This window comes from Anguilla rostrata, chromosome 3 (assembly GCF_018555375.3).
Source record: "Anguilla rostrata isolate EN2019 chromosome 3, ASM1855537v3, whole genome shotgun sequence".
NCBI lineage: Eukaryota > Metazoa > Chordata > Actinopteri > Anguilliformes > Anguillidae > Anguilla > Anguilla rostrata.
In genome coordinates this window covers 6,512,720-6,525,664 of record NC_057935.1, presented here as the reverse complement: position 1 = coordinate 6,525,664, position 12,945 = coordinate 6,512,720, and the positions used below count along the sequence as shown (strand labels likewise).

The 12,945-nt window shown below is 53.3% G+C and overlaps 1 protein-coding gene across 1 annotated transcript in view; it reads right to left on the bottom strand.

Annotated features, from left to right (window-relative positions):
• Window positions 1–959: 959 nt before the first annotated feature.
• The window catches only part of LOC135250008 (mitogen-activated protein kinase kinase kinase 11), a 31,098-nt gene continuing 19,112 nt past the window's right edge, over window positions 960–12,945 (bottom strand). Inside the window, exons 3-10 of the mRNA XM_064325785.1 lie at window positions 11,491–11,639; window positions 10,737–10,912; window positions 10,046–10,286; window positions 8,441–8,563; window positions 6,534–6,705; window positions 6,192–6,298; window positions 4,987–5,511; window positions 960–3,901 (exon numbers count right to left, since the gene is read on the bottom strand). Coding sequence (XP_064181855.1) covers window positions 3,285–3,901; window positions 4,987–5,511; window positions 6,192–6,298; window positions 6,534–6,705; window positions 8,441–8,563; window positions 10,046–10,286; window positions 10,737–10,912; window positions 11,491–11,639 — 2,110 coding nt within the window. The 3' untranslated portion in view covers window positions 960–3,284. The remainder of the gene's footprint in view (window positions 3,902–4,986; window positions 5,512–6,191; window positions 6,299–6,533; window positions 6,706–8,440; window positions 8,564–10,045; window positions 10,287–10,736; window positions 10,913–11,490; window positions 11,640–12,945) is intronic.

Below are 12,945 nucleotides of genomic sequence, written 5' to 3'. Positions count from 1 at the left end.
TTAACAGCTAACGTGCTAGTCCGCAGCCGAAGACACGCCCCTTTAGCACACTTTATAAACTAGATGACGGTCTCTGTAAGCCCGACTCCTCAGCCCCACAGTTGGGTTCCAGCTGTCCAGCCAATGGGGGACGGCCGGTGACAGGCTACGCTGATCTGCGGTGACGGCAGGAGCAGCGCCTGAGAGAGCCACGCGTCCACGCCGCCTATCGCCCGCTCGTTATTCGCGCCGTCGCCACGCCGACCGCCCGCCGCTGAGCCGGAATCTGGAATTCCCGTCTAAAGCGGAACTTCAGACGCATTTCACAACGCTGCCTAAAGCGACGTGGAGAAAACTTAAAACGCAGGACAGGTGGCAAATAAACTGCCTCTGTGTGTGTGTGTGTGTGTGTGTGTGCGCGTGTGTGTTTGGGGGGCTTCTAAGAGACTGCACTGTCCACTGCAAATGAGGTAGGTACTGTTCCAGATCTCAGAGTTGTAAATGGGCGATTCGTGAGTTGCAGTAATGTGCATTTGCTGCCAATTCTTTTTTTTAAAAAGGTTCAGGGGTTCCTAGCATTGCAGCCACCTGGAGGAACTTTGCCCTGCCCAGTTTAATGTGTTCGGCCGTAAGAGGTCCTGAACCTTTTTTCCACGAAGAGAAAACAGGTAAGTGCAGACTGACTACCTGCGCTCTTCTGAAACAAATCCTGCGTTTTTTCATAAAAACCTGCGTTGGACCGGATTATACGGGCCTGTTCTAACAGCGGGGCTCAAGCTGCGATGTCAACCTGACCCTTTTCTTCCTGATCCTTCAAAGAGGGAAACCCCACGGGCACATATCTTTGGCACCGGAAAAAGAAAAGCGATATCGAATTGCACTGCACCTTCGGAGTGATTGTCGATGCCCTTTTCCCTTTTGATCTAACGCTGCCCCCCAGACATTGGCGACGGCGGCGTCAGACGCGGCAGTATTGATGCTATATTCATACGTAATGTGAGAGGATGTCTCGCTGTCACAGACACGACTGGGTTTGCTGGGAAGAGAGAGGACTGCACGTTGCGATTTACATCATATCCTTAAAGTGTTATCCATACGGACACAGGTAAGCTTTACCTTTGGGCTGCCTTTACTGACAGGATGCTGAGATCACAGAGACAACTATGGAAATAATAATAATAATAATAATAATAATAATAATAACCATATAATGATTATTATCATCATACTGAAAACTGCAATAACACTAACTATGAAATTATAGAAATAATTATGCAAAATTAAGAAGTACATATTTTCCCTGTAAATATGACTGTGGCCCAAGAGGAAGTCAATGTTTGGGAGCACCAGGTTTTAATGGCGATGCACGGCAAGACTGAGACGGAAAAATGAAAATTAAGAGCTCAAATAATCACATGACAAAAAGGTTGAGATCACGTCTGCAATGAGAGGAAACGGAAAAGGAATGGCAAGGCACTGGCACTGTCGGAGAATCATATGTGATGGCAGACTACAATACCCAGACTCCCTCACAGCTCTGTTTGGACAGTCAACTACTCCTCGTGTAGTCCGTCAATATCCTACAGCAAGGACCAGCTAAATTCTAAGTTTAAGAACTTTTCAAGGGAGTTCAAATATTTGTCCCCTCCATGCTGTTTCTTCCAAATAAATCCCATTTCAAAACAGCATTTAATCTGACTTTAATCGTGCTCCTAGGCCAAGGTCCCGTCCGTGACATTATGCTGTTTATTACTGGAGTCAAGACACCCAGTGCATGTGTTGCCCTAGTGATCAAGCCAAGAATCCTGTCAATCAGACTTATCAAGGTCATCTACTTCAGCCTGTGCTTCTCAAATCCAGCAGAGGCACCAGCCCTGGAGTTAATTTAAACGAGCACGTTCCCGTGTTTGCTCTTTTCTTTCGACAGATTGTGAAACGGAGTCAAGCTGAAATGACGCAGGCACGTCAGGTGACAACAGCGCAGCCGCGTACAATCGTCGCGCTCTCTCTCTCTCGAAGGGTGTGACGTTACAAACAGTGCGATGTGAACAGGAGCGACTGGTTCCCCTGTACCCATAGAAACGGGCTCCCTGGTTAGAAACGGGGCAGCGCAGGCGGCCGTAGGTCCAGAGCAGGCAGTTTGCGTTCAGAAGCTCCGGAGCCCTGGATGATCGACGGCCGTCTCTCTCCGCCGGTGATTTAGACCGGTTATATCCACCGAGGCAGCCTCGGGGCCCCATAACAACTGCACCGAAATAATGAAGGCCCGCTAGCACCCAAAAGGACAGGAAGTGACTGTCTCTGGCAAGGACAGAAAGATCGTTTGAGGACCGGGCCTAGAGCCTAATTTACACTTCCTCGCGCCACACTTTTCGTCAAGCGTAGCTCGACAAAACCGACGAATTATCAGCTGGCAAAAAAAAAAAAAAAAAAAAAAGTGTCACAAGACGCTATTTCTCAACATCGTGCGCCGCGGATATTTTGTCACGTCGCAGACCCCGTCACGCTTCGCCGGGCAGAGCGATCGGGCCGCTTACACAACGTCAACAAACGGTCAGCAGCTCGGCAGAGATAACCGAACCCTCCTCCCGCCGGCGTCCGCCAAAAAGTATCGATGCCACGCCTTCGTTTTTTGTCGAGCGACGCTTGTCAAAAAGCGTTTTTTTGCGCTGAAGTGCGCATCAGTCTCAAGGGATCCCGCGGCACTGCTTCAGAAACCCGCGCAGCTTTCAAACGCCTCGCGTCGCCTCCGTCTGCATTCACTTTTAAAAGGGAGAAAAGCTGGGAATTCTGGGAAATGGATTAAAAACAACGCGCCTCGGGTGCTGAGCTCCAGTGTGACTGATTTACAGGAAGGGATCAGAGACAGCGATCCGCGAGCAGACGTATCCACCTTCGTTACGACAGGCATGAAAAGCCCACTGATTAGAGGAAAGGGGGGGAGGGGGGGGGGTCTGCCCTGCAGGTGTGTGTCTACAGATGTCTACTGGGGAGGAGGGGGGAGCTGGGGGGGGATAGGGGTCCCCCTCTTGATCTTTGGAATAAATTCATGCGCAAACTTGGGAACTTTTCCACTCCTCCCTGTCTCGTGTTAGAGCCCCTCTAAAAGGCGGCCATGTTGGATTTGGGGTTTCGGGGTGGAGACCCGCTCCCCGTGCGGACACAGTGCTTCCTGAAAGGGAGTTATCAGGGTGACGGGATAGAGGCGGGACCAGGACGGGAGCAGGTTTCGGCCCCTCTGTCGTCCCCGTCTGCCCCTCCGCCGGGGCCCCTGTTAACGCACCTCCCTTCCCAGGACGGGCGTCTCAGAACCTGTCGTTGGTGAGCTGCGTCGGGGACTTCCAGGGGCTGAGCCCCGTGGCCAACGCCCGGCCCGGGACCCGCCTCTCTTTGGTGTCTAGCGGCGGGCTGCCACCCCGCCAGCCCAGATCGATGAGGGGGGGCTCCGCCGGGGACTTGGGCGCCACCCTGAGGGCGGACAGGGAGGGGCTGACGTTGGTGGAGCAGGGGGCGGAGCGGGAGGCGCGGAACGGGGCGGAGAAGGGGTCGAAGGGGGAGGGGACGTCCAGGGCCCCGAAGGGGTCCGCTCTCTGGGCGAAGGGGTCGCAGTCCGGGGTGGGGAAGAGGTCGCAGTTCGTGAAGGGGTTGGTCGGGGAGGGCTGGTGTCCCAGGTGGTGACACGGGGGACCCCCCGCCCGGGCCGCGGCGCGCCCCGCCCCTCGCCCCGCCCCGCCGGCGGAGATGAAGCTCCAGGGGTCGATTCGGGGCCGCACGGAGGGCGGGCGGGGCCGGGGGATCACGTTGACCTCCAGCCGGCGCGTCTTTGGGCTCCAGAGGCGGGGGTCGGGGAAGAGGGCGAGCGGGGGCTGGGCTGAGCTGTCCCGCTCCGTCAGGTCCTGGGTGAAAAAGGGGAGGTCCAGAACTAGAGGGGAAGAGGCGAGAGAGGCGGGGATTAAACAGCACTGTCAGGCAAGTCCAACAGGAGGAGGACAACAGCCGTTTTTAACAGAGATGCTCATGGGAGTTGAAGTTCAGAAATGAAGGTTGTGGTATATACACGTTCAATGGCCCTGTACTTCATCTCCCATCAATCTCCGTCACGTTTCAAGGGGCCTCATTTCTTTCAGACTCGGCACAAATTTAATTCGAAGTTCGAGCGCACGCTCAAATCCGTATTCCTGCAGTCACATGAAGACCGTGGCCTTCATCAAAGTAGTGGAACGGGTCTTTCAGCATTAAGCTATGTGAGAAACCATTAAGCTGACTCGGAAATCACCGAGCGCACAATTTATACACAGAACCGTGGGTAAGCTGGGTTAAAGATGAGGTCCCTGTGGCCTACTGACCACAGGATCTACAGATTAACCCTGCAGATCACACTTGTAGCTAATGATGTTCAACCCTATCGACGGTGGAAATTGATGAACGCCTGGAGCAGGCCAGGGCCTGGTGCTCTAGGTCTTTAAGACTGACTCTCATACGACTAACAAATAAGACAGATTCATCACTGTGACACGTGATTTGGGTCTCGGGCAGGTGATGAGGGAGCTTTACGGAGGACAGCCAATGAGGCGGAGTCTGGCAGGCCGCCTGACCGCAGGCGGTTTCACGATTGGCCGAGAGGGAATCGGCAGGACGTGATGAATAAATATGTCAAACCAATCAATTGGAAATCGATAACTGTCCTCAAAAACCAATTTCTCTCCCCAGCACAACCGGAGGAGCTGCAAACAGCAATCTGGCACCAGAACTAGCCAATAAGGACCAGAGTGTGTGTGTTGTCTGATTTTTGTCCTTACTGCCTGGCTGCCAGCGCACTGCAAACTGTGTGTGTACACTGTGAGTTCTATTCCAGAAAAAGGCTGGCATTCAAGCAGTACTGGACACAGCCCACTGCCCTGGGCAGTGCTCTCAGATCAATCCTCATTAGTCATAATGCAATATTATGAGTGTTTATGACAGCGCGCAGTTTAATTTTAAATATATAATAATAATAGTCTTTCTCACCCAGCTGAGAGGACAGGTGACCGTGACTGGACCGCCTCCTCCGGTCGGGACTGGGCCCCCAGGGGTCACACGGCGGTTCCCCATTGGTCTGGGGGGCCCGCTCCCCCGGGCTGAGCCGGGGGGGTCCGTGAGAGTGGCGGGGTTGGGGTGGCGGAGGGGTGAGGGGCACGGGCTTGATTTCGGGGGGCTGCAGGGTCACATCGACGAGCGGTCGGGGGGAGTGGTCCGAGTGGGAGAAGACGATGAGGTCGTTCACCACGGGGGGGTCCGGGGCAGGGCCTTCGTCCATCTCCGGGACGACGGGGTGGGAGCGGGGCGGGACTTTGGGCGGGGCCTCCAGGCAGCGGCCCAATGCGACGGAGGCCAGGAGGGAGCCCCCGTCCAACAGGGCCCGGTGAGTGACCCTCACGGCCCCGCCCACGGACCCCCTCTCAGGCCTGGGGGAGTCAGCCGGGGACCCCCCCTCCTCACTCCCAGAATCCCCCTGAGGTAGAACGGTCCTGGGAAGCTCCCTCACGGAGAAGCCTGAGAGGGGGGGGAGCACAGAGAGGGAATGAGAGGGAGAGAGAAGGAAAGAGAGAGGGAGAGAGAGCGATAGAGAGAGGTGGAAGAAGAGAGTGAGAGCGACAGAGGGGGGGAGACAGAGACGGAAAGAGAGACAGAGAGGGAGAGTGATAGGGAGATATGTGAGAGAGACAGAGAGAGCGGAGAGACAGAGTGAATGAGCAGGGAGGAGAGAGAGTGAAGTGGGAGAGGGAAAGATAGAGAGAGAGGGGGGAAAGTGATAGAGGGAGAGAGAGACAGAGAGGGAGAGAGTGATAGAGATAGAGGGGGCAGAGAGAGGGGGAGAGAAAATGAGGAAGAAAAACAGAAAGAGGAAGAGAAACAGAAGAAATGAGGAGGTAGAGAAAGAGATACAGAAATCCACAGTCAAACAACCGCAATGCTTAATGCTTTCTATGGTGCTTTGAATTGCATTTTAGAAACCAATATTCATTCTCCTTGGTTAAAATATGCATTTTACACTGGTGTTCAACATCTCATTTAAATCTTAGTCTGTTCACTGGTCAATAGATCTGCCAATGTTGTGGAAACCGTGTGTGTGTGTGTGCGTGTACGTGTGTGAATGTACTTGCGTGTACGTGTGTGTATGTGTGTGCGTGAGTGAGTGTGTGTGTGGTGCGAGCGGGGGGTTGGTACCGTACCGTTTTGAGTAGACTGTGGTGAGGGGGGTCTGTACTCCTCAAACTCTGATGGAAAATTCCCATTCTCACTGCTGTCCATTTCCAGAAGCTTGGCTCTCATAGAGAGACTAAAATAAACACACACACACACACACACAGGCACACACACACACGCACGCACACATGCACACAAACACACACATAATCCACAGAGAGGAACACATGACAAAAATCAGGCGTAAATACACAGCGTCTGTATAAACACTCAACATGAGGTTCACCACAAGTACTTTTCTTTTTTCTTTTTTAACTGCTGTTTTTCAAAATGGCTGACAGAGTTTTGGGGAGGCAATGAGACGGTACCTGCTCTCCAGGGGACTGAGGCGCAGAACTTTGGGGCTCTTGGGGCTCTTGGGGCTCTGCGGGGCCCAGTGGGGGGTGAGGCGTCGTTCTCCGTTGGCCTGTTTCCCGGGCAGGGGCTCCAGGGGCCAGATGGGGCTCAGACCAAACGACCTGCTGTTCTGACTGGGACTCACTGGACAGGGAGGCAGAGACACGCCCGTAAGGCCACACAGGAACACACACAGGAACACACGCACGCACACACACGTGCGCGCGCGCACACAGGAACACACGCACACACACACATGTATGCGCGCACACACACAGACACACACATAAACACAGACACACACAAACACACACCCACACACAGACACGCGCGCACACACACAGAACCACGACGGTGCTATCGGACAGGAGAGCATGCGCTGAAGCAGCCACCACAACATCTCCCCCCGGCTCAGTAAAATAAAGAACTGAAAGTTACCCCATTCCCTGTGAGCAGAGGGGCTAACTTCTGAGAGGCCCGCGTCCCTGTGTCTGGATTATCTCCAATCTCTTTAAGCACACACAGCGCCTCTGTGAATCTTCTCAGGTAAACCGCGGAAATGTCAAACGAGGTAAAGAGTTTCCTAACAGACCCAAAAAGGAGGGGGCGGCTGGTATTTCCAGAGCCATTTCTATCCCTGACGGATACACAGACAGCCACCCCCCTCCCCACACCCCCACCTCCTGCTGAAGCTCCTCACTGACACCTCCCTGTCGGCAAGGATGCAAGCCTTTAGGCCCAAATGTTCCATATCCACTGATATGCCACACATTTCACACCTTGAAACAGGAAATATGCTCACAAGCATAATTAAAGCAAGTTTGACGTGAGTCACTTTCACAGGACGCTGGTACTCCGGCATGCTGCTCACGCTCCGTCTGCTAACACACCTGCTGCCACTGGACAGGCGGATTTAGCATTTGTGAGAATCTTAAGACATAAATCAGAGGATGGAAAGTATCAAGGAGCGTACATTCAGGACTGAGATGGTCTTTAACACGGCTTCGAAACAGCCGTTGATGATGTCACTTTAGGTGTCGCCTCGCTTCTATATGACCCATACAGCTAAAGGTCCCAGGTTCGATTCCCAGGGAAGGACACTGCCATTGTGCCCTAGAGCGAGAGGTACTTAACCTTAATATCCAGCTGCATAAATGGATGCAATGTAAATGCTATGCAAAAGTTGGGCAAGTCGCTCTGGATCAGAGTGTCTGCTAAATGCCTGTAATGTATGCAAATGTGAGGACAGAATGTCCTGACCAGCGCGTGCTGACAGACTGCTCTGCCCAGCCCTGCGTGTGGTCTGTGAGGGCGGTCTTTGAGTCTGCAGACCCCATGCGGAACCCGAGTCTTTGTAAAGTACCATGAATGACACCATGAGCTCCAGTAAATTACTGTTCCTGCAGCATTTCATCCAGATACTTTTTTTTTTTGCACCTATGGTGTAGGTGTTCCAGCTGAAAGACAGATTAAAAGTGTAACTGGGTACAAAATGAATAAAACATATGAATCAAGGGACACTGCCTGCATGGTAAAAATCTGTGATTTTTTTTTTTTTTCTGTGTATTTTATTTTATTTTTTTACTGCTTTAAAGCTTAAGGCAGAGCTCCCCCACCTGGTGTGAAATGGAAACTGCAGAGAGAAAATGAAAGCCTTGTCAGGAGAGGAGAGTGAGGACATGGAAACACTCTCACAGGGTGAGAGTGTGTCTGCGCGTGTGTGTATGCACGCGTGCGCACGTGTGTGTGTGCGTGTGTGTGTGTGTGTGTGTGTGGGAGCGCGAGCTTGCGTGCGTGTGCGTGTGCGTTCCGTCGCTGCGAGCGAGCGAGAAAGACAGGAAGGAGGACGGCAGCGGCGCAGGAAGAGGCGATGACTCACGCTGGATGGCCCGGAATCGAGGGCCGAAGGAAGGGGAGGAGCCAGAGCCAGAGCCCAAGTCCGGAGAGTTCTTCCTCTTCTCCAGGCCCGGGGATGCCTGCACCGTGATCTTATGGATGAAGTCTGAGGAGAGACACACACACACATCACCACACCTCAAACCCCAAACACACACACACATCACAAACAACCAGGGAGCACAGCCCAGCCAATCACAAACAACCGGGGAGCACAGCCCAACCAATCACAAACAACCAGGGAGCACAGTCCAGCCAATCACACGAGCAGCAACAAACACACAGCTGCCACCAGGCGGGAACTCAGCAAAGAGAGAAAGATGAAAGGACAGCACAAGCCTGAGGAGAAGGCAAAATAAGAGAGGGATGGGAGAAAGGAGAGGAAGGAAGGGTATTTCCTAATGTATTACAGCCCTTTTCCAAAATTTTAACAGAAAATAAGCTTGATATTTGTCTTCTTTGTTAGTTTCTTTATGAATAATAGAACTACTCCATAATAACGATTTTTGCTGCATAGGGTCTAAAAAACCCCAATACCATTAACTCTGTGTGTTACTGCAACGTCCAACTAAAATCCATAATTTCGGTTAATTTTTAAAACACCCGCTGACTCTTGCCATAAAACCTAACGCGCCTTTTAAGAGCTGAGGCGGAAATATTAATTTATTCCAGGAAACTGCCTCAGGAACCTTGCTTGGGTTCAGCATTTTTAATTATAGTGCCAATAGCCTAAAAATATTAGCGACCATGTTCATAGGGACAAGTGGATTACACCAGGTCTCTTCAGAGGGGTCTGAGGGTTCTCACAGGAGAATGGTGTTTGGGGGGGGGGGTGGAAGGGGGGCATTAAACAGGCTACAGTAGGCCTTCCCCATAAGACCTGAGATGAATTAGAATGACAGAAAGCAAGGAGCTTGCTGGCTCCAGCTCAGCGCATGTGGAGGCAGGCACAGGGGCAGCCAGCTATTCTGGGCCTGGATCTGGTTGCCACGGAAGCAGGAGACTGGCGGACGGGAAGCCGGAGGGCGTGGCCGGCGGGATCTCCCTCTCATTAACCCCCCCCCGAAGCTCTCCACCCTGCAGCTGGAGAACGAGAGGACTGAGCACGGCCAAGCCCAAGCCACACAGACACAGGAGCACGTGCGCATGCATACACACACACACATATATATATATACACACACACACACACACTCACACACACACACACACACACACACACACATACGTATATATGTGTGTGTGTGTGTGTGTGTGTGTGTGAGTGAGTAGGTACTCGTGTATTTTGTTTCTTGAGAGTTTTTACATTTGCTTGCGGATTCAAGTCTGTACCGGGGTTGGGGGGTCATTTCCATTTAAATGCAGTCAACTCTGGAGATGAACTGAATTTCAATGAATCGTTTTACAATCCTCATAGAACATTTAGGGTATCTTTAAATTCATGAGCTGAATCTCAATGCGCTCCCCTGAGCCTGATGACGGAGCCCAGGCCTGGTTTCGTACGTTCGCCTGAGTCGTGCGCTCGACCGACTCAGCAGACCCTGGTGCCATCGCGCATGTGAAACAGCGCCCCCTGGTGGGCCCTTACCCTGGGGCATGCTGATCTTCTCCCCATTCTTGCCCTTGAGCTTGTGCTTCTTGAAGGTGCCCTTGCGCTTCTTGACGTTGGGCTTGTCCTGGTTCATGTGCAGGATGAGCAGGCTGAGCTCGCGCTCGAACACGTCCTGCTCCCACTGGGCCAGCTGCTGCTCCCGCTGCCGCAGGAACTCCTCGTGGGACTTCTGCTCCAGAGCAGCCCGCTTCAGCTCCTCCTCCCGCGAGCGCAGCTCCTGGACCGGGGGGGGGGGGGCAGGGTCAGGCGCAGGTTCACACACACACACATCACAGGGTGACGCACAGGGTCAGGTGCAGGGTCACACACACACACACACATCACAGGGTGACACACAGGGTCAGGCACAGGGTCACGCGCACATGCAGGGGGTTCCATATACTGTACCACATGCACATGCACACACACACACACACGTACACACTCACACATCGCAGAGTCACACACACACATCCCTGGGTCATGTGCACGTGCAGGGGGATTGCACGTACTGTACCGCACGCAAACGCGCGCACACACACATACACACACACACACGTGCATGTCACAGGATCACCCACATGCACAGGGGGTTCCATATACTGTACCAAATGCACACTGACACACACACACACGTACGCAGGCACGCACACACCCACACCCATGCACACACACACAAACCCCTCACCTTCTCCTTGGCCCGGATCTCGTCGAACATGTCCTGGATCTCCAGTTTCCAGTCCTCCTGCAGGGAGTGGAAGGAGTCCTGGGGCATCTCCTCCATCACCTGCTGCTCCAGAGCCGTGAGCTGAGCCAAGATGGAGGCGAAGCTGGGCCTGTGGTGGGGGTCCTGATCCCAGCACTCTGCGGGGACAAGAACGGCATCAGTCTGACCTACACAAGCCTGTCTGTCCTAAAACCGCACACCCAGTGTACCACACACTGCCACTGCTGTCCTAATACCGCACACACAATGTACCACACACTGCCACTGCTGTCCTAATACCGCACACACAATGTACCACACACTGCCACTGCTGTCCTAATACCGCACACACAATGTACCACACACAGCCACTGCTGTCCTAATACCATAGAGCTTACATTACCTGAGTAAATCTACCATAGATACCCACTAATACCCCAATACCACACAGCACACATTATCAGTGTAGATCTACCATAGACACCCACCACTGTCCTAATACCGCATAGCTTACATTAACAGAGTAAATCTACCATAGATATCCACTGTTGTATGAATGAATTTTGTTTCAAGTTCATAGATAGTCACAGGAAATGGTAAGAACATACAGAGAGGCAGGAAGATACTTCATCCTAAGAGGCAGAGGAGACCAGCCGCCTCGGAGGAGGTGGGGTTGGGGGGGTCAGTACAGGGGAGGCCTGCATGGCTCCACAGCGCCCCCTGCTGTCTGACTCACCGGACATGAGCTGGGCGAAGGGCTCGGGGCAGGTGGACGGGATGGGCAGGGTCAGCTTGTTGACGGCCACCCCGTACGCCACGGCCAGCCCGTCGATCCCTCTGTACGGCGCCTCACCCGTCAGCAGTTCCCATAGCAACACGCCGTAACTGTGTGAGGGGTAGCACACACACACGCGCGCGCGCGCGCACACACACACACAAACAAAAGAAAACAACTGTAATTCATGTGCTATAGTGAACACATATATGGACAAAAAAAAGGAGTCACAGGAGGGCACAAACACATGCATGTGCACGCACACAAACACACACACAAACACACACGCACGCATGCATGCACACACACACAAATGTACACACACAAGTACACAAGCACACACACATGCACACAAACACACACATTTAAAAACACAGGGAAGTAGCACATGCATAAAATGCACACATGCACACACTGAAGGATGCATAAGAGAGCCCCAGCACCGCACCGGCTGTGCACTGTACTGTACTGCACTGTGTGTACAGTCTCTGCAAAGCGGATGCACTCTGCCCTCTATTTTTATTTCACTGCAGTCGGCTGCACGGCTGCATACGCACTGCGAACAGCCTCAAACCCCAGCCGCGAGCGAACAGGCCAACGCGCGCGCGCACACACACACACACACACACACACACATGCACACACACACACACACACACCTCAGGGGCGGGGTGCGCGCGCTACACAGCGACACACGCCGCGCCCAGGCACCGCGGCTTCACGCTTCGCCGAATGGCGGCTCGGAGGTCTGGCGCAGGCAGTTCCACCTCAGCGAGCCACAGCAAGGCCGGCGGAGCCACAGCCTCAATTAAGGAAAGCCACAAGTGGGGCCTGCAGCTCAGAGAGTTTATTTAGGAACTTTAATTATGGGATGTGCTTCGTGACTCGGCAACGGGGCAGTTCATTTCTGGTGACCTTGAAACAAGGCGTCTGTCACAGCTCAGAGAACTCCACCGGAGCATTATGACCGGACCCCACAGAGCACACACAATCCTGACTGGAGGAACTGTAAGATTTAAATGGGGTTAAAGGAGAGGACACCTACAGCTGTTCTCTAAAAATATTAGTGTCCCCTCCCCCCGACCCCCCGACCCCGCTCCCTCTGTCCTGGACTGTATTTAACCCCATTTTGTGCTGGGTCACCCACATCCACACAAGGGCACTGAAATGGTCTACTTCCAACAAAGCTGACGACACAGCCAAGACTCGAACCTGCAACCACGCGGGGGCGGTCTGTGCTGATGAGGGGGTCTGCTGACCGAGTCGCAGGGTTAGAATAGAAAAGAAATAAAAATTAAAAAAAACGTGCCGGGGATTCGCAGGTACGGCACGGCGCGTCACAAACGCTTCGTTCGAACGCAGCACGGACCCCGAGCAGCACGACAGACCCGAAAGAGCGCACACTCACCCTCCTCT